General features: G+C 40.5%; 2 protein-coding genes across 3 annotated transcripts in view; both read right to left on the bottom strand.

Annotated features, from left to right (window-relative positions):
• The window catches only part of ints2 (integrator complex subunit 2), a 28467-nt gene extending 16274 nt beyond the window's left edge, over window positions 1-12193 (bottom strand). Inside the window, exons 1-5 of one of the 2 annotated variants that reach the window (XM_079861967.1) lie at window positions 11805-12193; window positions 10898-11194; window positions 10599-10737; window positions 9771-9873; window positions 9420-9533 (exon numbers count right to left, since the gene is read on the bottom strand). In XM_079861967.1, coding sequence (XP_079718093.1) covers window positions 9420-9533; window positions 9771-9873; window positions 10599-10737; window positions 10898-11190 — 649 coding nt within the window. In that variant the 5' untranslated portion in view covers window positions 11191-11194; window positions 11805-12193. The remainder of the gene's footprint in view (window positions 1-9419; window positions 9534-9770; window positions 9874-10598; window positions 10738-10897; window positions 11195-11804) is intronic. The other variant, XM_079861968.1, reaches the window with a different exon arrangement.
• Window positions 12194-13686: 1493 nt separating this feature from the next.
• Window positions 13687-27171, bottom strand: part of med13a (mediator complex subunit 13a) — an 84452-nt gene continuing 70967 nt past the window's right edge. The window contains exons 18-30 of the mRNA XM_079861815.1: window positions 26590-26813; window positions 25896-26085; window positions 25327-25729; window positions 24967-25186; window positions 22590-22781; window positions 21529-21752; window positions 21085-21227; window positions 20629-20787; window positions 19693-19872; window positions 18171-18328; window positions 16683-16847; window positions 15822-15922; window positions 13687-14647 (exon numbers count right to left, since the gene is read on the bottom strand). Of these exons, the coding sequence (XP_079717941.1) occupies window positions 14515-14647; window positions 15822-15922; window positions 16683-16847; window positions 18171-18328; window positions 19693-19872; window positions 20629-20787; window positions 21085-21227; window positions 21529-21752; window positions 22590-22781; window positions 24967-25186; window positions 25327-25729; window positions 25896-26085; window positions 26590-26813 (2492 nt within the window). The 3' untranslated portion in view covers window positions 13687-14514. The remainder of the gene's footprint in view (window positions 14648-15821; window positions 15923-16682; window positions 16848-18170; window positions 18329-19692; window positions 19873-20628; window positions 20788-21084; window positions 21228-21528; window positions 21753-22589; window positions 22782-24966; window positions 25187-25326; window positions 25730-25895; window positions 26086-26589; window positions 26814-27171) is intronic.

The following is a 27171-nucleotide window of genomic DNA, read 5'->3' as shown; positions in this document are numbered from 1 at the left end:
GCATGAAAGAAACACAAGCAATTTTGATTAAATGTGCTGCTTTTATACATTTTTAACAGCCTATAAACCACATAAAAGATACTAATATTGTTATATTTTAATTACATACATTATAGTTCAAAGGTTTGGGCCAGTAGATTTTACTTTTTTTTTTTGCAAGGACAAATTAAACTGATCAAATATGACGGTAAAGACATTTATAACGTTACAAAAGATTTCTATTTAAAAATAAATGCTGTTCTTTTGAACATTCTATTCAAAGAATCCTGAAAAAAGTATTAAGTACAAAAGTACAAAGTACAAAAATATTAAGCAGCACAACTGCTTTCAACATTGATAATAAAAAGAAATGTTTCTTAAGCAGCAAATCAGCATATTAAAATGATTTCTGAGGGATCATGTGACCTACGATTGGAGTAATGGCTGCTGAAAATTCAGTTTTGCCAACATAGAAATAAACTAGACCTTAAAATATATTAAAACAGAAAACAGTTACATTAAATATTTCACAATATTAGTCATACTGTATTTTTGATCAAACAATTGCAGCCTTGGTGCTTTTTTTCAAAAACATTTAACTCATCCTTCCCTCATGTCATTTTGTGTCAATATACAGCCAAATATATCAAGAGATCTTTTTAATAGATTTTATATATATATATATATATGTGTGTGTGTGTGTGTGTGTGTGTGTAAGAATCTGAATGCTAACATATAGCTTTCTACAAGTCTTCTAGACCTCCAATATTGGGATGTTATGTAGACCAGATTCGATCCTGCATGTTCATGTGAGCACAACAGCTAAACTTGACAGAACCATATGTATTAACTTCTATGTTATGGCTCAGGCAAGATTATTTTTAACACATTTTCCACAAATATCTTTAAATAAGCTCTTCTTTATTTGGCTTTGTATTAAGCTCTCACCTTGAATTAAAATATCTGTTTCCCTTTTATTCTGTGATTTTAACCACAGATGACAGTTCGCCGCGCAGAATGATTCGAATTACAGAGAACCTTTTATGACTGAGTGCCGGAATGATATTAGTTTCAATAGTCTCTTATGAAAAAAAACTCTGATTGAGAACGTAGCCGAGTCCGTCACAATTCATGCTGCATCTGATTACAGTGTATCTCTATAGACAAGCTCTTCCCCTTAATGATTCAGCCTTGAGCGGAATATTCTCCCAATGAAAGATCCTGTCTAGGTAATGAGCCTTGAGAATTGGCCATTCATAATATAAAATGTTTCAAACTGGCTCTGAATGAGGCCTCGCACAAATAAGCTATTGACTCAACAAGGACCTGGGAGTGATGAAAGGATACCAGAGACTCAGAGATATTATTATTTCCACTTCGAGTTTCTCTGAGGAAAACCCACATACACATAAAGAGGTGCACAAACACACCTAAGCCCAAACTGCACATAATCAGCAGCCAAACTCATCAAAATGGAAATTTAGCACCTCTCGGATGATCGTGCAATAGCCACATAAGGCAGATAAAATGTAAAGTAAAACTGAGTCACGAGTGGTTTTATAGTCAATGCAGAAAAATAAAACATATTGTTATATTTTGGTATGTTAAAAAGAAAACCGTACATATACCTGCTCCAAAAACCAGAAACACTTGAATACAACTCCATGATTTAAGACTATTCGCAATAGAGTAATGCAGGGATGACGTCAGAACCATGAAGACTAAATCACTGTTGGTTCCTTCGAGATTTTCCTATGGGGTTTTTCAATTCATGTGTAAAATAAAGCCTGTGGTAAACATAAGTTCACAATACTCTGACTCTGTTTTGTTCTACAATGTAAACTGCACACACTCACACCCCAAAATGCACTTTTTCAAAAATGAAATGAACATAACTGCTTATGCGCGTTTTCAGTATGGGTGTGTGCAATATATTTTGTGGAACAAAATGTCAAAGTATCATCAACTAATGTTTACCAAAGGCTTTATTTTACTCATAAATTGAAGACCCCACCACACAGGAAAATCTCGAGGGAACCAGGGGGCGGGGTTTTAACGTCATCCCTGCACCACTCTATTCAATAACCTTTCATAACGTGGAGTATTTCTGAATGAAGATGACTGATTAATTTTTACACAGTAAGGCCAGGAACGTTTAATTATAGAGAAGCACCAGTAGACCAGCTATTAATCGGAACCGGACGTTTTTTGCTCCAAACACACTTTTGGTTTTATTTTGGCCAATCTCTATTCTGGACATGCACACAAACGCTAGTTACGTATGTAACTGTGGTTCTGTGAATTCCGGATGACCGCCAGAGGCAGTGCAAAGCACTAGTGGATAATCGCTGCGCCAGCTAGATAGATCGAGAAGAATATAACAACAAAGTCACGTCATGACGCAGACCGAGACGCGAGGATATAACCCACAGCGACTCGGTGCCCAGCCTCAGAATGCTTTCTCGCGCATTCCGAGTGACGAGGGACTCTGGCGGTCATCCGGAATTCACAGAACCACAGTTACATACGTAACTAGCGTTCTGTTTCATTCCTACTGACCGCCAGAGGCAGTGCAAAGCACTAGTGGATGACGCATATCAACACAGTCATGAGGAATGCCACCCACCTGCCAATATCAGGATTGCTCCAGAAGGACTGCAGAGCTCACATCATGGGAAGCAGCCACGTTAACCTTGTAGAACCGCGCAAAGGTACATGGAGAAGACCAGGTAGCAGCTTCGCAGACATCCGCCAAGGAAACTCCCCGTAAAGTGGCCCAAGACGAAGACACGGCCCTAGTGGAGTGACAAGTAACACCCACTGGTAAGGGTTGATGAGATCTATTATACGCCAACTTTATCGTCTCGACAATCCAGCGTGATAGTCTCTGTTTGGACAAAGATGCACCCTTGCGTACCTCACCATAACAAACAAATAACTGATCTGTCTGTCTGAAAGAAGCGGTAGACTTAACATAGCACTTTAAAGCTCGTACAGGACACAGAAGATGAGACCTCCCCCCATCTGTATCTGAGTGATTGAAAGGCGGCTGAAAAGCAGCCAGATGAATAGACTGATTCACAAATTGTGGTAACAAAACCTTAGGGAGAAAGGCTGGATTAGGCCGAAGAATGACCCCAGAATCCTCTGGTAACCAGCGTAAACACAACTCACTCACTGACAAGGCATGAAGTTCACCAACACGTCTAGTGGAAGCAACGGCCAACAAAAAAGACACTTTTAAGGACAACCACTTAATATCTGCAACATCTAATGGCTCAAATGGTGGTGTACAAAGGGACTCTAGAACAAGCGGTAAGTCCCACACAGGAAAAGGAGTAGAACGAACGGGCTTTAAACGCCTCGCTCCCTTCAGAAAACTACAAACAAGGTTATGAGACCCAAGGGAAGCACCAGCAACCGGGTCATGATAAGCAGATATGGCAGCAACATAAACTTTTAAAGTGGAGGCCGCCCTGTTGTCATCAAATAGATGCTGCAAGAAACTCAAAACTGTCGGCACAGTACAGTGAACTGGGTCAATTCCTTGATCTCCGCACCAAGAAGAAAATATCCTCCAACGAGCAGCATAAAGCTGTCGTGTCGAAGGAGCCCTAGCTTTGCCGATAGTGTTCACTACTGCCGGTTCACAATCCATTAACTGTGATCTGGACCCAAGGGCCAAACCCAGAGCTGAAGACGAGTTGGATCTGGGTGCCAAACACGGCCGTGCATCTGAGAAAGAAGGTCCCGTCTGGTGGGAAGCTGCCATGGTTCGCCTTGTAACAGACTCAGAAGGAGAGGAAACCATGGCCTGGATGGCCATCGAGGTGCCACTAAAAGCACCCTGTGCTTGTATAGGAATACACGATGTAATGTTTCCCACAGAAGTGGAAATGGAGGGAACGCATACAACAGGCAACTCGGCCACTCGTGGGCTAATGCATCCTGTCCCAATGGGCTGGACGTTTCGGCTCTCGCGAACCACCAGCGGCAATGAGTGGTCATTTCCGATGCAAACAGGTCGACCTCTGCCTTGCCAAACCGTTGCCAAATCATCTGTACTACATCCGGGTGAAGTCTCCATTCCCCCGGGAGCAGCAGATCCCTGGACAGAGCATCCGCCACTTGATTGTCCAATCCCGGGAGATGAACTGCCCTTATTGAGGCCAGCCGGCCCTGAGACCATGTGAGGATCTTGCGAGTTAGCAGTAAAGATGCAAGAGACCTGGTGCCGCCCTGATGATTCAAATGAAAGACCGTCGACGTGTTGTCGGACCGGACAAGCACATGACGACCCATCAGGTTTGGTAAGAAGTGTTGTAGAGCTAAGTACACTGCCTTCAACTCCAGGACGTTGATGTGTTCTAAGGCCTCCCTGGGTGACCAGTGACCACCAATTCCCCTCTGGTTCCACGTTGCCCCCCATCCTGTTAGTGAAGCATCGGTCGTGATCACTTCCCGACGGGAGGACACCACCCCTAGAGGCACACCGGCTTTCAGAAATGTTACCTTTTTCCAGGGTTTCAATGCACGGACACAGGCAGGCGAAACGACAATCATGCAATGGCGATGTCTCGCTGAATCTAGCCCTAAGCTGTTGCTCCACCTCTGAAGAGGCCTGAGGTGAAGCAAGCCCAAGGGGATCACGGATGTTGCGGCAGCTAACATCCCCATTAGTTGCAGAAGGACCCCATAAGGAAGTTTTGTCCCCTGACCGAAACGAGTCAGTAGCTGACAAATATTGTCTGTTCGTGCGTGAGACAATGTGGCAGACATTGTGATTGAATTGAGTGTTATTCCTATGAAGGTTATGGTCTGTTCTGGGACCAGATGACTCTTTGTGTCGTTTACAGTAAGGCCCAACTTCTGGATATGCTCCAACACAATCCTGGTGTTGTGTAACGCATGTCGTCTTGTTGGGGCACAGAGCAGCCAATCGTCTAAGTAGGGCAGAATCCTCATGCCCTTGGACCAAAGTGGAGTCAGGGCCGCACTCATGCATCTTGTGAAAACACGAGGAGCCAGAGATAGACCGAATGGTAGAACTCTGAACTGATAGGCTTGATTCTGAAAGCTGAATCTTAGAAACTTCCTGTGGTGGGGAGCAACGGGAACATGGAAGTAAGCGTCCTTCAAGTCCACACTCACGAACCAGTCTCCTTTCGTCACAGATCGAAGAACGTCGACTGTGCGTAACATTCGGAAAGGAAGAGACTTTAAGAACACGTTTAGGCGCCTCAGGTCCAGAACTGGACGAAAACTGCCATCTTTCTTTGGAACAAGGAAGTACGTGGAGTAAAACCCGTCCCTCTGATTGATGGGAAGAACTTTTTCTATGGCTCTTTTCAGTAACAGTGAATGAATTTCTAAGGAAAGGGCCATTGAACTGGTTACGTCTTTGACAACTGTCGGAAAGATTCCTGAAAACTTGGGAGGCCGGCGTCGGAATTGCAGAGTGTATCCCCTGCTCAAAGTCGCCAGAACCCAGGGGTCGGACACTGAATTTTCCCAGTAATGTAGATGCTGCACAGTGAAACGACCGACCGCCGGCCCCATAACTTCAGGGTTTTTGGCCTCTGCCTTTAGGACCTGTGGGGGGGCGCTGACGTGGTCTCCCCTGCTGGTGACGGTAAAAAGGGCGGCGTCCCTGGGCCTCCTCAGCCCCTCTCTGCCGCTGTGGAGCCTGAAGCTGAGAAACGTTCTGCTGTCGCACTCGATGCTCCGAGCTCGGATAGCGTGGGTGAGCCGGAGTCAGAGGCATTCTAAAAGGTGGTGTTCGTGGAACCTGAGTCAGTTGTCGTGTGGCTTCTGACAACTTCATTCTCTTTTCCAATACCTCAGAAACATTGGGGCCAAAAAGATGTCCTGGTACAATTGGCAGTTCTCTCAGTGTCTTCTTACAATCTTCAGGTAACCTTGCCTGAGCAAGCCATACCTGACGCCGAGCTGTTAGAAGGGTCGCTGAAAGTGTCCCAAGTTCCCGAGTCACATGACCCATAGTCAACAGAGCAGTCTGTAAGAACTGAGATGCAGAAGCGTCAACGCTCGCTGACTCTAATGTGTTATTGCAGGCAAGAAGCAGCTGGCAGATAGTATTCTCAGCTCGAGTTATATAGGCTACCGACTCATATGCTTTCTTCAAGAAAGTGTCAGTACGTCCACATTGCGCACTCGGGCAGCGTACATTGCCTCTTAGAGCCTCATCTGGTGATACCACCAAAGCTGCAACCGGCTGTTCAATTTCAGGCGCCCGTCCTACCCCAATGGAGTCAGCCTCAGCCATTGCTGCAAGAGTGCGGGCTGTCTTTGACCTCCTCCTAGGCACATTGGGACTGGTAAGTGCACTGGAGAATTCTGTCACAAAATCCTTACACGGTGGCATTGCGAACACATTACTATCAGCAGCTTGTCTGAAGAACACATTGGTTTGAATGGGTTGGACAGGTGATTTGTCAAGACCCAAACGAGCCACCGCCATCTGCAGAACCGATAACACATCGTCTGGAGCAGATGGGCCTGCACCTGATGAATGTACAGACCCACCGCTTGAACCACCTGTAGCATATAGGTTAGAAAAAACATCGTTTGGGAGGGTGGGTTGTATGGCAGGTTCCACCGATTCTTCATCGAGAAAATGAGAATTAGACGCGCTCATGGAGAGAGCGTCAAAATCTATATCATGTGGGGGTTGGAAATCACTCTCATCCACTGGTGTGTTTTCAGTATGTGGGGCCGACACTGGGGGTTGTAGAGACTGAAGAAGACGTTTCATCTCAATCATTTCTGAAGAGAGAGAAGCTACAGTCTTCGATAACAAGTGTTCTGAACTGTCTTTGTGTGGTACAGATTTCTTCTTGCTAGGCGGAGCGCCAGCAGCTGCTGATGCGCGACGCTTTTGAGCGCGTCGCGGCTGTTGTGCGAGGGTAACAGGCGAGTTAATGTCTAACTCAGCAAGGCGAAGCTGTCTCTCTGACATCGGTAGCATACTACAATGCAAACACGGATCAGTCAGGGCCTCCTTCAGATGTTGAGCGCCTAAACATGATGGGCATCGATCGTGTCCGTCGTCGGGAAGAAGCGTATTCGGACACAATTTGCAACTTGAAACGGAGATGAGAGAGCTATGATCCATGACTCCGTCAATAACACGTCCTCGGTTAGCACCGTAGGCACTTAAAACTGTAATAGCACCCACTGAGCAGTTCGAAAAAATCTTCGGATAGAACCGAAAATTCTATAACATGAAACGCTCTCACAAGAAACGTAAAAGTCAAATCTGCCTTCGGATAGAACCGCGAGGCATTCAATGACTAGCACTACGGCGAGTAATTTATGCGATGATAATATAAATATATATTTATATCAAACACATATAATGTTAGGTTTGCGGTGAACGCAACCTAAGCGCGGTCGAAACCAGCCACCGGATAGTACCGTGAAGCACAGAGTTTCGCCGACGCAACCACAAATAATCGTATGCACTCACCTAATTAAGAAAAATAATCCAAGATATCCGTCCTGATGATAGTGTAGAACGCGCTGTCACAGCTTGGGAGGGCGAATCCTCGCAACTCAGGTAAGCTGCACGGGACAGCGTGAAAACAAACGACCTATCAAAAGCGAGAAAGCGAAAGAGGCTGGGCACCGAGTCGCTGTGGGTTATATCCTCGCGTCTCGGTCTGCGTCATGACGTGACTTTGTTGTTATATTCTTCTCGATCTATCTAGCTGGCGCAGCGATTATCCACTAGTGCTTTGCACTGCCTCTGGCGGTCAGTAGGAATGAAACAGAACTGCATTGCAATCATTTCCCAAAATGTAATTTGCATGGAAGTCTGTAAACAGAACATTAAAACAGGCCAAAGACAGGACACGCCAAAGACGGAGGCAAAGAAGAAAACACAGATGCGTCAGCAGAGCAAATATTGTACCAGGCACAACAAGTTTGCGATGCTAATAATAAGAAAAATAGAAATATTGAATTGGGGGTGAGGGGTTTATATGAATGTATCTCTGAGGGGAACTGTCTTCAGAAAAGTTTTGATGGCATTTTCTTTTCCTATTACCTCCGTATAAAGTAGTATTTATAAGCACAGTGCTGATATGTATAGTGGTACCGAAAGAAACTACAGTCAGGGAGTGAATTTTCATTCAATCCGTCTGCTGTTTTTGTTTTGAGCAGGAGTCTAATGTGCCATAATTTCAGAAATTTGAAGTCAGACCATTGTGTTTTCGCTTTAAATGATGCAATCTAATTCAAAACAACTGTTCATGCTACATCTTTGTTTGGATCATGATTAAAATGCAGTGGATGCCTCTAATTTCAAATGGCTACAGATATTTTTTTGCTTAAGGCCAGTTTGCTCTATTAAAGAGTACAAATAAACAACAAATAAATTTGATTAAACAAAGAAATAAAAATTATTAAAAAAATAAAAATCGGCAAACGAATCTGAATCGGCCAATTCGCTTGGAAAAAAAAATGGAATCGGTCATGAAAAATCATGATCGGTGCATCACTGTTTAAATTAAATACATCTAATAAACTAGGGGTGGAACAGTTCAAATTATTCACGTTCAGTTTTTATCACTGTTTTACGGTCACAGTTTCGGCACGGTTCGGTATGTGCTATGTTCAGGTAAAAAAAGGACTACTATCAAATAAAAAATAAAGAAAATAAGAACAAATAATCAAACTACAAGCAACAGCACAAATAAATACAATAGAGCAAAGATAGAAATAAAATAAACAGTGCTTTTCAGGTTATTTATGTATCTAACAGTAGTTTTCATGTAAAGATAAAATAAAAAATAACATTGATTATACTCTTCACTATATAAATGAAATAAAGATGAATTATTATTAAAGTTACAAAAGATAATCAGTCAAGAGCAGTGAGTGATTTCCTTGTCTTTTGTTGATTGTTTGATTAATGAATATTATATTAGAATATTAGGCTGCTGTCACTTTAAGACTAATGCACGGATCCAGTACACCGATACTAATACACATGCGTTGTCTTTCTCTACTGTTTACGTTCACATATTAGAGCATACAGCACTCCCATTGGACACAGATTACAAAGAGTCACTGTTTTGTCCACGTTTTTTTTTTTTTTCATAACGCTTCGTTCTGGGAAGCGTATCCATCGACAGAAACATACATTAGCCGACCTCGATCTTTGCTTTACACATTGTTATTTTCAAAAAAATATATTATAGATGCGTCGTCAGATTAAAGATGAACAGCGGTGCAAGTGCTTGCTGAACCGTGGGTGGAGAACGGTACGGTTCATTTTTTACCGACAACCATTTCACCCCTATAATAAACATAGATTTTGTATGTTGTCTTTGAAGGATAGGAAAGCTAATGTATTAAGTTACATATCTAAATTGTTTTAAAGTCAAACATAATATTTCAGCAGGTGATGGACATACCTTCATTGAAGCTGTCTGGGACGTTTGCCACCAGCAGGCACAAGAACCACTCCCCATTCCTCACGTGAAGCAGGGCTTCGGCCACCTCAATGATGGGCAACAAAGAAGGCAGCTCTGTAGGGAGCATATAAACTTAAAATCAAAAAGTAATTTTCCTTGTTTAAGAAAGATTTATAGTTTTATCTTTAAAGACGGTAAATAAAGGACAAAACATCAGATTGCAGTCACAGCTGAAGTATAATTTTAGCTAGGTCTTATTTACTGATCTAGAGATGATTGTCGAAACTTGTTAAATCTGTCTTGACAACTAAAAGCTTTTAGTCTTCACACTAAAAATGTTACACTCTTCACCTGCTTGTAGGATGCAGAGAACATCGGCCACTTCCTCTAGGTACACGGGACTCTCAAACAACTCAGAGGACTTGAGGAAAAACTCTCCATTAGAGTCAGTCACCTTTTGAAGAGAGGAAAATATTTTGTAACACTATTTTGATGTGTGATTGAAAGATGCATGGCATATTTATGAAATACTGAGGAAAACAGTTTTTTTTATTTAGCCGTTTATAAATGTTTTTTTGTTTTGTTTTGCAGCGTTGTGAACTAAATAATCATATTACATATATTATTTGGTGTCTGTATTCTTAATGTTTTAACCAGCCTTTTACGTTCACCAAGGTTACATTTATTTGAACAAAAATACAGTCAAAAGAGTAACATTGTGAAATAATTTGAAATAACAGTTTTCTGTTTTAACATATTTTAAAATGTAATTTATTCCTGTGATGACAAAGCTGAATTTTCAGCATCATTTTCAGTCGCATGATCATTCAGAGATCATTTTAATATGCTGATTTCTTCTTATTATCAATGTTGAAAACAGTTGTGCTGCTTAATATTTTTTGTGGAAACTGTGCAGGTTTTCTTTAGTATTTTTTGGATGAATAGAAAGTCCAAAAGAACAGCTTTTATTTTAAATATAAATATTTTGTACTATTATAAATGCCTTACTTTAATTCTGCACAACTATTGACACCAAACCTCAAGTCCAGTCTCAATGGCTTACAATGTCTAAGATGAAGAATTTTAACATTGGAAAAAAAAAAACACAATTCATCTTTGAATTGCATAAGAATGTGAAGGACAGATCATTATTCATGAGTAAATAAAAGGACACTAAACCTTGTTCATAATTGCCAACAGCTCACTGAGAGCCAGTCTGAGTCTCCTGAGAGGATCACTGTGCTCAAACTCCAGAGTCAAACCGTGCTGCAGCTGAGAAACCAGGATGCTCTCACCATTAGAGCCTCCAGCCTTATGCCTGTAAGGAGAAAATGTGGTCATATATATCATCAGATATCTAAGCAGAATTCTGTCCATAACATCCCTCTCAGTTTCACTTCTGAGCGAGACTGACTTATCAGATATATTATGCCAATGATACTGAATGGCCACCTGGGATAAATTTCATCTGAACCCACCTAAGCTGCTGCTCTTTTCTAGCGTCCTGCTCCAGAGCATGAAAATCCACAGACAGCAGCGCGACGATGGAGTTCACCGCCTCCACCCCTGACAGCAGTCGCAAGATGAGCTTCTTGTCCTGTGCCCAGGCATTGCTCTGATCCGCAGGGGCGCAGAGAGCCATCCTCACCAGACAGGGCAGCAAGAGCCGCAGCTCTGGGTCACTTAAAGCTGCTAGTCTGGCCACATCTACCTTCTGCATTGCCTCGAATGCATATGGGCTCACAAACTGAAGACTGGCACTGTCTGACATTCTGCTGTGAAGAAAAAAGATATATAAAGTAAATGTTTAAATAAATGAAAAATAAAAAACAAGTTTGCAGTAACCCCACAACATTAGTTAATCAGTATTGCTATTACTGCAAGATCATAATAATAAATGACAATGGGATTTTTTTTAATCAAGTGTAAAATAGTAATAATAATAATAATAATTACAGAACAAACCCACACTGGCAAAAGTACTGTATTATTACCATGTTCTTGCACTTACAACATTCTGGACATGTACCATGGAAATACCATGACATTCCTTGAAGTATGTAACGTTAGTGGTCGTCTTTAAATACTATAGTAGGCTACATAAATAACAGTAACATTGTATAAGAGTGAGTTTACTTGGCGTTTAGGTGTATTTATAATAATTTATATTTCAGTTCTAACATGTGTTGGTCTAAAAATGTTTAAATTTATATTTAAAACACTTTAAATGCTCACTGTGTAGAGACGGTGCCCTCAGATAAACAGCAAGTACAAACTTATGCTTAATGTATCAAACTCTTCGGCTCAAACGTTAATTTAACAGAATCCAATACAAGTATATTTTGCATTACAAAGGACCGTGTGACAGCAGTGGGACCGTCTTACCTGGAGTTTACCACAGCCGATGGCTACAATGGAAACACAAGCCCCAGTGTGGCCCGTGTGACCGCGGTTCGTCGTGATTCTCACGCCAACGGGAAGTTGAGCGTCGTCGGTCAACGTCGCAGAATTCACCGGTAAGCTAACAGGCTAGCTGCTAGAGCTATCCCGCTTAACAAGAGATCCATTCATCAAGATTTAACTAATTGAAGCACTATAATTACAAGATTAATATGTATATGCTTCATATAATTCACTTATTCTGTATTAAAACGATATGTGTCCATCAGACTGTTTCCAGACAGCAAGCTAAAAGGTAGAATGGTGAATGATTTTAGCACAAGCGCTCATCTTCCCTGCTGTGTGCATGCTGAACTGAACTCAGACTGCGTCTCAAAGCCTAGTGAGCCGCCTACCCAGACACCATTGTTTGGACATCATAGGCGTGTTCATAGTTAAAATATGGTAACAGTGCAAGAGATATGGTACATTAAGGAAAAAAATAACCGAACATGCCTGTGATGCCCAAAAATGCTGTCTATGCAAATAACCCAAAAGGGTTTGAGACACAACCATGAGAGGACAGCGCAGACTTGTTTAACCATTATATTGTAGCTGTAAGCAGCAAGGTCAATTTCTTCGGTTACTATATTTCCCATTCAAATGTTTTCTATTGTATTCCAGATTTAAGAAGTAATATTAATACTTATTATATATATATATATATATATATATATATATATATATATATATATATATATATATATTAACCTTTTATTATATATATATATATATATATATATATATATATATATATATATATTAACCTTTTATTATATCTATTAAAATTTAACAATAGTTTTAGCTCAGTAAATGTAGTATTTGTGTTCAGATTTACTTCAGCTGTCATAGTAACTAATTTAAATATGTAAATACCATAGTAAACAGGCGTAACCTACAAAAGAATGGTTAGATCAATGTAATTATATTTTCCTTTAGGCATAAATCGAAATATGGGATTTGTCATGAAAAGGTACCTTAAAACACATTTGAGGTGGTAGTTTGCAAATAGCCAATTAGTATGCTTCTCACATACTATAGTTCTGTTTATAGTCACACTAAGTTGATTTTCATTAGAGTAAACTGAAAACATCACATGGAGTGTAAACTAAATGTCGGTGTGCTCTAAACTTCAGGTGCTTGACCCTATAGCTCTTCACATGCTGTTCATCACACACTTGCATTTGGAAAGCATGTAGAACTGGTGTGGGAGGTAAGAGAAATCCCAGGGTCTTTGAATATCAGCATACAGTTTATTCTGAACAGAGTAAGATACAGGAAATAGATCTTTCTCTGTGCACAAACACTGCATTTTCAACAAGTACCCAGATCAGATTGTAAAGTCCATTTACACCACACATTTCTTTGTCACACTCAAAGAAAAGTGATTTTGGTCTAAAAGTGTAAATTTTCACTCAGAAATGGAGAGAGCCAATCAGGGAGGGCAAGGTGACATTAAATGAATGAACTTCTTAAGGGGGGGCTAGAAGCTTATTATAGGTCTTTGTTATCTTCATCAAAGCCAAGTCTCTGTCACTACAATCAGATTTTACATCACAGTCCCTCCCCCCAAAAAACACAAGCACAGGAAAAAACATGAAGTTGACTTTTTATTCCTAAAACAGAAGCAGTGCCACCCAAGTCCGGTGCGGCATTCATATATAATTATTTATATATTGCAGTTTTTCGTTTTTGTGTCTAAATGTGTGGTATAAAATACAATATACGACAATGTACCTCTTTATTTTTAAACACAGTGAACTTCATTGCTGTACAAGTCCCGTGCAGCTAAAGTTTAGCTGTAATTGTGTCCACACGCAAAGGCGTGGACAGAAACCCCCTATCTGGTCTCCTCTGTACATCGTGACAATACAAATAATCTGTCTCCCTTACAAAAAATAATACTCTAAAAGCAACCTACCGCAACTTTATTTTATTCATCTTTTTAGTGGGTTTTTGTTGGTTTGTTTTTGTAATTAAGACGATTACATATATTTTTGACCAATTGCTTTAAAGCAGGAAGGCAATACAAACCTTCTAGAACTTTTATATATAAAAGAGGTTAAGAAATCAGACAAATTATACATTTAAAAACTTACAATAAATAAGACAGATGCAGGCATTTCATTTGGATATAATCCCATCCAAAAGAAACAAGGAATTAGAGGTCTTAAAACCAAGAATTCATTCTCTCATTTCATAGAGCATCAAAGTCCCTTTCCATCAGATACTATACAGATTCCTTCTCCATACATGTTGATTATAGAACTGGCCGAATCCATGATAACCTAGGATCCGCGCACAACTGTCGAAGTAGCGTGGAACCAGGGATGTAGAACACCACCAGTAAGCACTTTTGTCTTCTTTCTTTGGCCTCCACATTGCGGAAAACTCATTCAAGGCCTACGTTCGTCCTCTGCCGTATCCTCTCTTTCTCTTCGAGTGAGTGTTATAAACACCAGATGCCTGATTCTCCTCCACAGTGCTGGGTCTCAGGTGTAGTGACTGCCTACCCAGATCATCTCCGTTGTAACTCACGTACATATAAAGTCCAGCACTATAGTTATCCATTGGGTTGTTTTTAGATCCACCTTTTCTTCACTCTTCTTTTTTCGTTCCCTGATAAGGTCCTGTTCTCAGTTCTGCTCTGTAAGTGTTACAACATGGTCATGATGAAGTTGTACATTTGATTGAGCACCACAAAATGGATGGGCAGGCAAGAGCGGCGGTCCTGGGTCGCAGGGTCACAGGTCAGCCAGGAAAGGGCGTTGTACTGCTCCAACACAAATCTGCGAAAGAGAAACATTTTGGCATATTCAATATTAGCTATCATTAAATTGAATTGTATACACTAGAACCGGGGTTTTCAAAGTGAGGGGGCGCCAGGAGGGCCGCAGCAAGTTAAAAAAAGAAAAAAAAAAAGTTAAAAAACGTTAAAATATTTGTTAATATGAGTATTGTTATGTATAATAATTAGTATAATAATAGTATTGCATTATAATAATTTGTTGCATAGCCAATCTGAACATTATACTTTTAATGCTAATATTTTAAAGATGAACTGATTGATCGGCTGGTGACCGGAATTGGCCAATTTTCACGTGATTTTCAGTCTGACATATGCCGATTTTATGCCGGTCAAATGCACTCGGGCACCGCATGATTAACATCGCGCAACATCAGCATCACACGTGCATACGGAACGCACATGTAGGAAACCCTGTGAATTACGGCCGTTTCAGACCGCAAGCGCGTTTTTTCCCGCCGTGCATGTTCAATGAGTGCATTCACACCGCGAGCAGGAGCAGCGCAGGAGCGTCGCGTGAGCAGTAGTGAAGCAGAGGGTTTTGGCGCCGAGTCTATTTTTGCTGCGCTGCTCACGCTCAATTAAAGTGAAAGCACACTTTTGATGGACAAAATAAATATGATTTCACACAAAAAGTACCTAAAATGCACATAATTTGCATGTATAGTGTGTTTTAACAAGAACTGGAGTAGGCTATGTCAGAAAAATGAAGACTCAAAAATATTTATAGAAAATGTACCCATTTAAACTTGTTTTTATTAATCTGGGTTGGGTATTAATCAGTTTGGATAAAAGTGGTGTTTTATAAAAAAATATATATATAGAAAATAAATATTGTGCTGTAAAGTAAATCTGTATCGGCAGGTCAAACTCAATGAAAAATCGGAATCGGCCTAGAAAATTGTAATCGGTGCATCTCTATAATCTTTCTGATTGGCTGGTATCAAACACCATCACATAATCTGATGTTTTAGATGTTAGAAGTTTTATTTATATATTTTTACATTTGCCGTAGTATTGTCGATGGGTTCAATAACACATCCTGCAAAAGGGGGGCCTTGGCCAGAACCTAGTGGTATTTGTGGGGCCTTGTCATGGAAAAGTTTGGGAACCCCTGCACTAGAAGATAGCTTTTCAAACACTTAGAGGAGCGTTACCTGAGAACATCAGAGGTCTGGTTGGAGTCCAGCGGGTGAGAGTGTTTGCTGTGCAAAAGTTCATCCGATTGCACTGAAGACACATGGAGGTGTAGAGAGGCCTGGAGTAGAGAAGGAGAGAGGCAAGAGGAAATTTTCAGCTGACAGCATCTATTAATCCACGCCCACCCAAAACAAGCTACAAAGCTGAGTTACAAAGCTCTCATTGTCAGGGCCTGGTATGAATTAAACTGACAAGCCCATGAACAAGTAAACATGAGACGCCAGAAACATTCATACCACTGTTTACAATTTCCTTAATTAAGGAACAGTTTGCTCCAGACTTTTCAATTGTGTACAAGTCAACAAGTCAGCAATACACTAACAGCTGCTTATCAAATCAAATGCTTTGCCTTAAATCCTGTCATTTTGTGAGCTCAATTCCCTCTCTCTATATACGTATACATATATCAGCCTATTTTTTTCTTTGTCTTTCTTATACACCAACAGCAGTCTGGCCCAATCACTTGAGTACTGAATTATTAAAAATCCCTCATTGCAGGATTCTCTATAAATGCTGCATGAGGGGGAAACAGAAGTTCATGTGACCTGGACAAAGAATGACAGGTAGATGGGTGCAGTATCACAAGGAGGCGATACTCTAAGTCAACAAGAAAATGACATTCTGGACAAAATATTTTGGGCAAATCACTCTGCATATAGTCTAATGCCAGATAGAAATTATTACTTTGCGCTTTTTATGCAGTATTTTTTGGGGGATGAATCAGGATTTGATAGGGAAATGTGATTTATACAAATATTGCAATACAAATTGTACAAATCTCAAGAGAAGCATTTCTGTATTATGAATAGAGCAGTTACCTTTAAGAAAAGGGGACACTGGTTCTGTGCCTGAGGACATGCGGACCAGAACCAGTCAGGCAGTGGACCTGCTTTAGCTGTGGACACAAAATAGCCCAGAGCTAATGGCTGCTGGAGGATATTGGGAGCTTCTTCGTGAGACTCCATACGGTCTGTACTTTGACCCTGAAAAAAGATGAAAAGACATGAAGATGTCAGTTACTCAGTTAATCACTTAAAACCTTAAAAAGCTGATAAAAGTAATATTTTATAGAGATGCACCGATTGATCGGCTGGTGACCGGAATTGGCCGATTTTCACGTGATCGGCCATGACCGGCGACCGGCCGGTCAGTCTGACATATGCCGATTTTATGCCGGTCAAATGCACTCGGGCGCCGCATGATTAACCTTTTGAGCGGTACCGTCTCATATATGGTATTTTTATTTATGTGCTCCTGCCCTGAGTAATGTTACGGTGCCACATTTAGGATGTTCAGTGACGTCGCATAACTGCCAGATTCAAACTGTGCTCTCGCGCGTTGGTTGGCGCTGAGCCAGAGTCGGACGCGTTCAGCGCTGTCATATATCACAACTAAGCAGTGTTTTCAACCTCATAATGTTTATTTTAGGTTTCAGATATTTAAATACACATAAGCACGAGTAAAACAATACATTTGGAGTTTGTAAAATACACACTGATGTCTGTGGAAGCAGCAATAACAATCTATTCAAATATAATTTGCCGACATGTGTTATCCATATCAGACAAACATAGTGAACTTAACTATAAAGTTTACTCTATTCTTCTCAGTTCACCGGCCACTTTCTTGCATTTATTTCGGGAGAAACTGATGAATTCACGTGCTGTAAATCCGACTGACAGGACAACATTGCGGCGCCCATCTCATGTTATAGATCAAGATTATTTATAAAGGTTTTTAAACGACCAAACACACTCACTTACACGTATTTGAGAATCGGAATAACAGATAGGCTGATTGATGACATGGTAAGCAAGTTTGTGAATATTTTGAATAAAAAAGGAAAAGCGGAATAAAAGCGACACATCTGTCATACAGTATTATTGTGGCTGCGGTGTATCGCGTGACGCGTCGCTATGGAAACATTAAAGGGAACGTTCGCCTCGAATGAAAAAACTCACTCTGGGGGTGGGGGTGTCAGTTAGAATATTTTAAACTTACGCGTGAAAGGGTTAAAGAAAAGATCGAAAATAAATATTTGTGTGTGCTGTAAAGTGGTTAGAAATTTTTTTAATCGGAATCGGCTAAAATCGGTATCGGCAGGTCAAACTCAATGAAAAATCGGAAATCGGAATCGGCCTAGAAAATTGTAATCGGTGCATCTCTAATATTTTATTCTATCAACTAATCTTATCCATTGTGTCATCTATTCAAAGCTCATGTCATTAACCTTTACAAGGTCTTGCAAGAGAATATTCAGATTATTTGTTCCTTATTAGAGGTGAATTAACTTGACTCTCAGTTACCTTGCTCCCATCTCCTCCATGGGGGTACTGGGATCCTGGTGAGTGAACTGGTGACGTGGTGGGTGAGGCAGGGAGGATGCTTATGATGTCAGGATCAACCAGGTCGTTACCTTCCTGCTCCAGAAGGTCAAAGATGCCACCGATTGGATCCGATCCATCTAGAGATAAAGCAAGGATTCAAGGATTTGTATAAACATGACATTAAATCTGGTACAACGGTTTCATATTGCAACTAGGGGTGTGCCATATCATACCGTCCACGATAATACCGGTATAAATTTTTACATGATAAAAAAGTGTCATATCGCGATATCACTGATATAGCGACGCAATGACGTATGGCGCATTACGTTCCTTAGCACGCACAATAACAACACCTGTCTGAGCGCGAGAGCAGCAAGTCAGCCTCCAATGACGATTTAGTACCTAAAAAGGAGCTACTTCAATAGTATTTTAATAATTCCCGCAGGTCTACCACTTATAATGCGGGAAATTCAACCGCAAATATTGATTTTACCAACCGCGTGAGTGTTCAGCGGTGCCGCGTCTTCTCTCTCTCGCTCTCAAAATGGGTTGCACAAGTCAAGCGTCGATACCACACTCTTGTGTTTAGCAGTCAGGACATGACGGAATTGTCTTTTGTCACTTGCATCGTAACTAAATTTTATCATTTTCACTTCTTTTTAAGTCTTATCAGTTTAAACATTTGCGATTTTAAACTATTCAGTACTCTCGCGCGCTCTCTGAGAGATGTTTACTCTGCGTGCATACAGTAAAGCCGCCTCACAAACAGCTCGCGAGTAACAAAAGTTCTATTTCGCGGATTATATTGCTTTAACGGGGGAAAAAACACGCAAAATTGTGTAAAAATTCCGGTCATGGTTAGTATATTCGTAAACAGTCGGTTATGTCTGAAATAACCATAAAACGTGCGTGACAGTGTGACAGACAGTATAACAGTAATGGATCCGGGCACTAGCTCTAAAAGTGACAGCAGCCATATGTGTCTGTCATTAATGTTGTCGTCAAAACAACAAAAGATAGCTTTCATTGTAAGGAATCAGAATTAATAGCCTTTAATTTAATTTAGTCAGGACTAGTGTTATTTTACATTTGATTACCTTATTCAGTTTCTGTAGTATTTCTGAATAGTGTTAGACCTACCCAAAAACGTTTCTCTTTATTTGTATCTTTATTATTTTGTATATATGTTTTGCTACTTTTTTCAATTTAATTCAAAGATTGAAATCAAGCTTCCTTGTGTTGTGTAAACTCTGAAATACAAAATTACCCAATTGTAAAAAACACAATGAGTGAGCAAACATTTAGGTGAGATAAATGTAATAAAAAAAATTGTCTACATTTTTTTTTATATCGTCATAAATATCATTATCGCAAATATTCTTGAAATATCGTGATATAATTTTGAGGCTATATCGCCCACCCCTAATTGCAACATCTCCAAGTGGGACAGAAACACAGGCTACCAAGTAAAATAGAGTGGAGGAAAAAAAGTACTCACCATTGCCAGGGTTGAAGGCAAGGTCCTCGTGCGGGTAGTTGGAGGTGTTGACTTGAACAACAGCAGAGGTGGGGAACACCAGGACGTGTGTGCAAGACGTGTCCTGTGGGGTGCTCAGCTGGGACGTCTGCATGTTCAGAGTTGTACTTCGACCAAACACCGAACCTGTTGACACAGAGTCTGGAAAAGAACAGAGACAGAAAAGATTAAAAATGACAGACTGAAAATGAACTCATGGATGGAAGTACTATTCTTAGCAGTTATTTCCATCAGTGAATCAGGTTTGTCTGAAATTGAAATTCGCTTTGAATAAGTTTAATTCAATACGAACAAGAATGTTTTTTCCCTGCATAGGTATCCTAGTATAAAAACAAAACCTGTAGCTCTCAAAGCTATGTGAATTATGGGCAAAATCCATCAGATGCAATACATCTTGATACTATGACAGAATAAAAAGCTTTTGTCAAATAAAGCCATCGATCTTCAGTATCATCACACCAGCACAGGAATCAATAGGAATGTAGAAAAGTGTTTTATGAGATCGAGACACACACAGGACAGGAGCGTATATCAGATAGGGACAGCAGACACATGCGTTATGACACATTGAGGCTATCATTCACATCCACAGAAAAGAGACACATGACTACAGCAATGTGGGCCTATATTTTAAAGCTGAAGTGTGCAATTTTTCATTGTTTAAGTATTTCATTAAATTCTGGTTTAATATGCATTTAAGTGTTCTTGAAACTTGTTTGGAAAGTTTGAAGAAAAGAAAAAAAAAAACTTGTTTTTCACAAGTCCCTTTTGTGCCACAAATGAAGCAAAAACGAACTACCTATGCACACTAATTACTGCTAACGCAACAAACTAGCTATAAAAATGAGGACGACAACATGCGCACCATACGGAGAGAAACAGGAAGTGTGATTCTACCTGGCATGATGACAAATGAGCCCTGGGGTTCCATGGCAACTAGGCAGGCGCTAAGGATGCTGGGAGTGTCAGCTGCTGAGATCCCACACAGCCTACAGTTCTCCTTTAGCCTCCGAGACACTGACTGCAGATTCCTTCTGCTCAGTAAAATACTCCAGTCTTAAAGAGGAAAAGAAAATCATAAATTTACTTCCTTGGGGAAAAAATGTCCATGTTTGCACTGCAGTGTTAACAAATCTTGTGACTTTAAAAATGAATTATAAGACTAATTTGCTTTGGTCCAGGATGCTGATTGAGCAGTTAACTTGAAATGTGCCACCTAAAAGAATTCTCTTGAGAATTATCAATATTAACATTTATGTAGCAACCTTTTTTTAAAAGCAGTAACAACTCAAATTCAACTGTATTGTGAATATCACCAAGGCTAAAGGCCTAAAAGCATTACATTGGCATTACCTCGCAACTCTCCATGACCTATTCGTCCAAGTCGGCCAATCACCACTCTCCATGGTAATGATGTCATCTGAACCAAACCCAGGCACCACTCCCAAAGCTTCTGTAGGCCCAGCTTCCGGGCAGATCCCTTTTTCCTTCTTGCTCTGAGATGACAAAAACAGAAAATTATACAAAACGTTTTTTTATCTATGTTTTATATCTAAAAACAAAGGCTTTAAATGTATTTTAAATGATTAGATATTTTATGATTACATTTTTTAAACCTGATTAGAAATTAGTCAAATGTGTAAATTTGTTATATTTAAGAGGTACATTATGGAGATTAAAGTAAAAGTGTTACAAAGGTGTTAGGTCTTAATATTTAGATATGACACCTATATGACAGTTAATGCGCCACCTATATGTCCCACTATGCTACTGAACACTTGTAAAGTTGTAGTTCACCTGTTGGGTACGTCTATGCTGATGATACAGGTTTCCAGTAGCTCTCCGTACAGGTCCGTGCAGGTGGCCAACAGCCATCTTTGATCATGTGACAGGCAGTAGCCCACAAAAAGGACATTATACTTCTGAGACGCCTCTCCGAAAGTCTCGCCCAACTCTGTTTGCTTGTCTTTCGTTGGAGCCAGGATGAAAGGTGGCGTGTACAATCGCAGACACTCTGGTCTCTGTGGCAAGAAAGTCAAATGTCAAAATTAAATAGTGACAGAACTTAAGTTGTCTCCCAGCCCCCAGCCCCCCCCCCCCCCCCCCCTCCCTCTTAAAAAAAACAGCAAAGAGGAAAAAGTGAGGGTCTAAGGTCGAACCATCAACCTCAGACTAATGGTGGTCATACCTGTGCACACATCAATATAGCTTTTTCCTCTCTTATAAAATCAATAAACCCCACCAAGTAGTCACATCTCTTTTGTGAGTGGAAAGGAAGTAGGGTGGGAGAAACAGTGCTAGCGAGTGGAGCGAGAAAATTGGATTCTACAAATAGCTCGGTGAAGAAAGGAGAGCAAGTGGAGCTTTCGGATTCCGCTGCCAAAACATGCAAGCCGGATCCCATTAGGGAGGTCTCATGGAGCTGCCCAAGCAGATAATGGAAAGAGAACTGTTGGGTTGTTCGAGTCCCCTTTGGTTTTGTTCCAGGACAGGGAGGTCAGTGTAACAGTCTCCACACGTCACCGGGTTCTCATACAGCACTGAGAGCCACTAAAGAGTCTGAATGGGCTGGCGGTGCAGGAGCTCTATGGAGGAGGTTAGAACCACAGGCTCTGGGAGCCTCAAATCAGGGTGTTTATTTTGACACAAGGGACTGGCACTTTAACATGGCAGAGCAACAGCTCAGTCAGTCTAAGGTATTGGCAGAGCTTTAGCAATGTAACTTTAAAAACAGGAACACTTTATATTTTTGAGATTTAAGACATTTTGGTGGCTGTCTGATCTACTCTGTTCCATACAATGGAAAGGCAAATGCTTCTGAATTTATCAACCGATCAAACTGCTGGACCCTTACTCACATCTGGGTTCCTGAGGGAGGTGTCAAGGGCAAGGCCGGGGCCGAAACCCGTCAGTGACTTCACATTGGTGGAGGTTGGGAGGGGTCTTCTGCACTGGGTGAAGACAGAGAAGGCTAGAGACTTGAGGTGTTGGGCGTAGAGGTGCCTCTCCTCACTCCTTACAGGTTGAAGCAGGTACTGACAGGGGACAATCTAATAACACAAAGTGCACAGATGTAAAACAGTGATTCATTTTACTATTGTCTTTATATAAATTCTTCTGGTGTCAACAAGGAAAGAAACGGTAGCAATAAAGTCACACTACACCAGTAGTTCTCAACATTTTTTGATTACAAGGCCTTCCATTGTCCACAACAATATTTGAAGGCCCAACAATTAAATTAAGAGAATGTTCTTCCCACTCTTTTTAAGCAATGAATTTACATTTAAGCAATGAATTTACATGAAGTTTCCAGTTGTTCTTAAATTAACTGGATAAAGATGAAAGATCATTTTCAGAATATTTTTTATTCAATTTCACAATCTGATCAAATATTTTAGAGCTTGGCAAAAATACAAACATGTATATTAGGGATGCAAATTATCGATTAATTCATTAATCATTAGTTGATTGACCTTATCGATCGATTAACAATTAACTGATAAGCGGCTATTTTCCTGAGAATGTAAATTTCTCACGGTATCAATAGTGTCTTTAACATAAAAAGCAAAATATTGCTTATATACTGATAAAAATGCATGTTATATTGCTCAATTGATGTTTTATTGTAACAGTTGGGATACGGTATAGATAATGGCATTTATGTAGTTTAACAAAATAAATTATGCACAGAAAATTAAAATACATAAAAAAATAATTGTAAAAAAAATTGCATCACAATAAGTGTATTGTGATTGTCACTAACATTTTAGTACTGAATTTATTAGGTTTAGTGACAACATGTTACAATGTTTACATAGTACAATTTCTAGTAAGCTACGCTTTTTTATTATTTCAATTCAATTATTGTGATTTGATTTAATATTGACTCATTTGGATAAATATTAGGTAGGCTACACAAGATAGGCATTAATTTTTCTCAAGAAAAAAACAACAACTCACCTAATGCTGTAAACATACAGAGAGCCCTATCAGCTGGTAGTAGGCTATTATTTAAGGTTAAAAATAATTAAATATAATGCGTTTTTTTATTATAATAACAACTTTATTTAATGATATAAGTAAAAATATAATAAATATGTAATATAGAACACATATTTAGCAAAATACTCTCTAGCTATTTCTTTTCTTGCCAACTACGTGCTATAGCCTATATTATGTTCCTTAAATGCCTTTCCTGAGGTAAATGTGACATAATTGTTCTCCAGCTATGTTATTGACCTCTTCACGCTGATGAAAAACACTGATTGATCGATATTATGTACGAGGAATATACATTTCGGTAAGTTGTACTGTATCTTTCAACAGTGTTCGTGTTTTTTTTTACTATTAGCTAGTAGAGATGATCGGTTCACGTGCGCTAGGGATCTGTCATGTAACATTTACAAGCACCAAAACGGTATTTATTGTTTGAATTTCGTAATAAAATTGACAGAATCTGAGAGCTGATATTTTTTTATATCATCAAGTAACCTGCTCTGTCTAGTCTGTCGGTCTCCGTGTCCTCTTTGCTTTGCGATTTTTCTGTGCATGAGAAAATGGATGTGTGGCGTGAGAGCGTGTGAAAAGTGTCAGTTGCGTGTGTCTCACGATGAATGCGTGAGAGTTGGCAGCTCTGTGCTCCCACACTCCACTCCGTTTTGACCGCCTCATGTTTGGTTTCTTTTTTGCCGCCTCAAGTTTGTGTCGGGTCTCCCGCCGCCTGCGAGAAGCTCGTGTCACGTTCGCAATGTTCAATTAGCCGACAATTAATTTAATTGAGTAAATTCTTGTCGACAATTAATCGATAATCGATTAACCGTTTACATCCCTAATGCATATTCATTATAAAATGGCCATGGAGTTTTAAGATTTTACATTACTTTCCAGATCTAGAAATCACATTCTTAAAATTAGGCTTCCACATATACCCAGGCGTTTCAAAACCATGGGAACCCTTGTTGAGGCAGTGAATTAAAATAAAAATGTATAGATTATTAGCTAATTTTAATGGTTGTTTTCTCTTACTTTAAAAAATGTATAGTCATCTTGAGGCCCCCTTGGAAGTTTCTAAGGCCCCCTTGGAAGTTTCTAAGGCCCCCTAGTTGAGAACCACTGTGCTAGACTTTTTGTTCTGTTGACTTCCATTCGCATAAATGCAAAGATCATTGTGAAATGTTAAATTGGCTTTTAAAGATGTGTCCACTGTAGAGTATCAGATAAAGCGGCTGTACCTACCTGTACAAACACAGAGTTGCGTATATGAGCTGGTAGGACCTGCAGCATCTCCAGGTAGCAGCGGAGGAGTCCCATCGTCCACATGCTTGATTGTGACGTCCCTGGCTCCGCCTCCTCATATGAGAAGGGGTCCACAACATAAATCATGATGGCAGGTGGGTACATGATGGCGTGGGACTCGCCGTCTGTGGGAACTCCAACCTTTTCTCTCTCCATAGTGCTGAAAAAAATGGGGAAAAGAAAGGGTCTTAAATGTGCTTTTAAAACAAAACCTGAATATTTGTTGCATCACAATTTCAAGGTAAATGTATACCTGATGCCACTATTAAGACAGGAAAAAGCAACAAATACATTGCGTACCTCTCTGGTGGTTCAGATGGCCCCTGAGTCTGGCTGTTGACGGCTGAATTGTCTCCAGAGAGGCTCGAGTTCTGGGTGACAGCCAGCTGGCCCAGAGCCCCAGACTGGGAGTTGTTACCTTGGACTCCCATGCTTCCATAGGGAGGGAACGAGCTGGGCTTGGCAGACTGGATGCTGCTGCCCTGAGGGCCTGAGGAGGAGGAGGAGGTGTTATTGGTGTTGCCTGACAGGCCTGAGCCACTGTTGCTGGCAGCGCTGTTGTTGTTGAGGGTGGAGCCTCCGGAGGCCATTGAGGTTTGTAAGTTGGAAGAGGATTGCGAGGAAGATGATTGGGAGGAAGAAGGGATAGGGTTTGGCTGAATGAGGAGGGAGCTGTCCAATAGCTGTGTAGCGAGGTATGGAGCTGAAGAAACAGAAGGGACAAAACAAAGATTAGTGAGAAATACTGTTTGATTTATTTTCATGACAATAGGAATAACAGAGAGAGAGAGAGAGAGAGAGAGAGAGAGAGAGAGAGAGAGAGAGAGAGAGAGAGCGCGAGAGAGATAGAGAGAGAGAGATGGTCTTACCGAGGTCATGTCTGCAGACTTGGGCAAACAGTTTGAGCTTGGCAAATGCATCACTGCTGCCACCAGCCGCTTTCAGGAACCAATCATTGACTGGCTGTTCTGAATGCTTCTTGGCAGCAGCTCCACCTACCCTAACGATGCCATCAGCATACACTTTGGAGATTGGTCGATGCTGACCGAGCTTACAAGACTGTTGGGCAGAAACAGAAAGAGACCAATAAGAAAGCAGTACAGGGAAGCCAGGAAATGCTGAAAGATTGCAGTGGACAGAAACAAACACGAACTATCCATTTTGGCACATCACTTAAAAAAGGGTAGCATGTTATTGCATTGTTAGATTGTATTTATCCACAATATTTTTAACATAAGAGTGGGCATGAACAATTTTAACTTGATCATGCAAGGCTTCCAGTGTCAGTCAGTTCCAATTATTTTGGCAGTACAGAACACTCTGTTATGCTGATTGATGCTGAAATGCGCTATTTATTATCACATTATCGTAATCATAAACACACTGGTTTGTTGCTCAAATACTTTTACAGTTTACTGCACTTTATTTACTTGTAGCGGCTAATGAATTGGGAAGTCTCACATTCACAGGAAACAGCTTACTTCTTAGTTAAAAAATAAGGTGGATAGTGGCAGACAAAAATCTGAGTGGAACATTAAAGTAAAGATTGACAAACTCCCTTACCTCGTAGACCGCTGTCAACTCTCTGAAGAAGCTCTTTGCTCCGGTGAGGAGAGCATCGCTGTCCGGGCAAAGGACCAGATATCCTACGTCTCTTTGGGAGCCAAAGGGATCAAGCAGTAGCTTCTCCCAGTACGGCAGGCCAAAGGGAGACAGCACCACAAAGTCATACTCATACCCAACCAGGAAGGTAGGAATAGGCAGAGGCTCCGGAGACTCATCCGTGCCTGGAGAGGAGCAAATTAGGAAATAAAGTGAGAGTCAGAGTGACAGGAGAGTAGGGCTGGGCAATATGGCCAAAAAATTCTCACAACAAAAATGTTCATATCAGCCGATATCGATAATTATCACGATATAATGTCCAATCTTTATTTCTTTCAAGTTTAAAGGCAGATTTTTGCTTACTGAGTTAAAGTTGTAGAACCCAGACAATTAAATGTGGTTTTATCATCAGAACATGACAAACACGTCAAACAGGTGAGCATTTCACAAATTAAAGGGTCATATTTGTTTCAGCAGCAGTCAGTTCTCACCACAGTTTTGAAAAATGCTACAAAACCGGGTGTGGTGAGCCGCGGAGTGCAA

Source organism: Squalius cephalus, assembly GCF_949319135.1.
Source record: "Squalius cephalus genome assembly, chromosome: 24".
Taxonomy (NCBI): domain Eukaryota; kingdom Metazoa; phylum Chordata; class Actinopteri; order Cypriniformes; family Leuciscidae; genus Squalius; species Squalius cephalus.
This window is presented reverse-complemented; position numbering and strand designations above follow the sequence as displayed.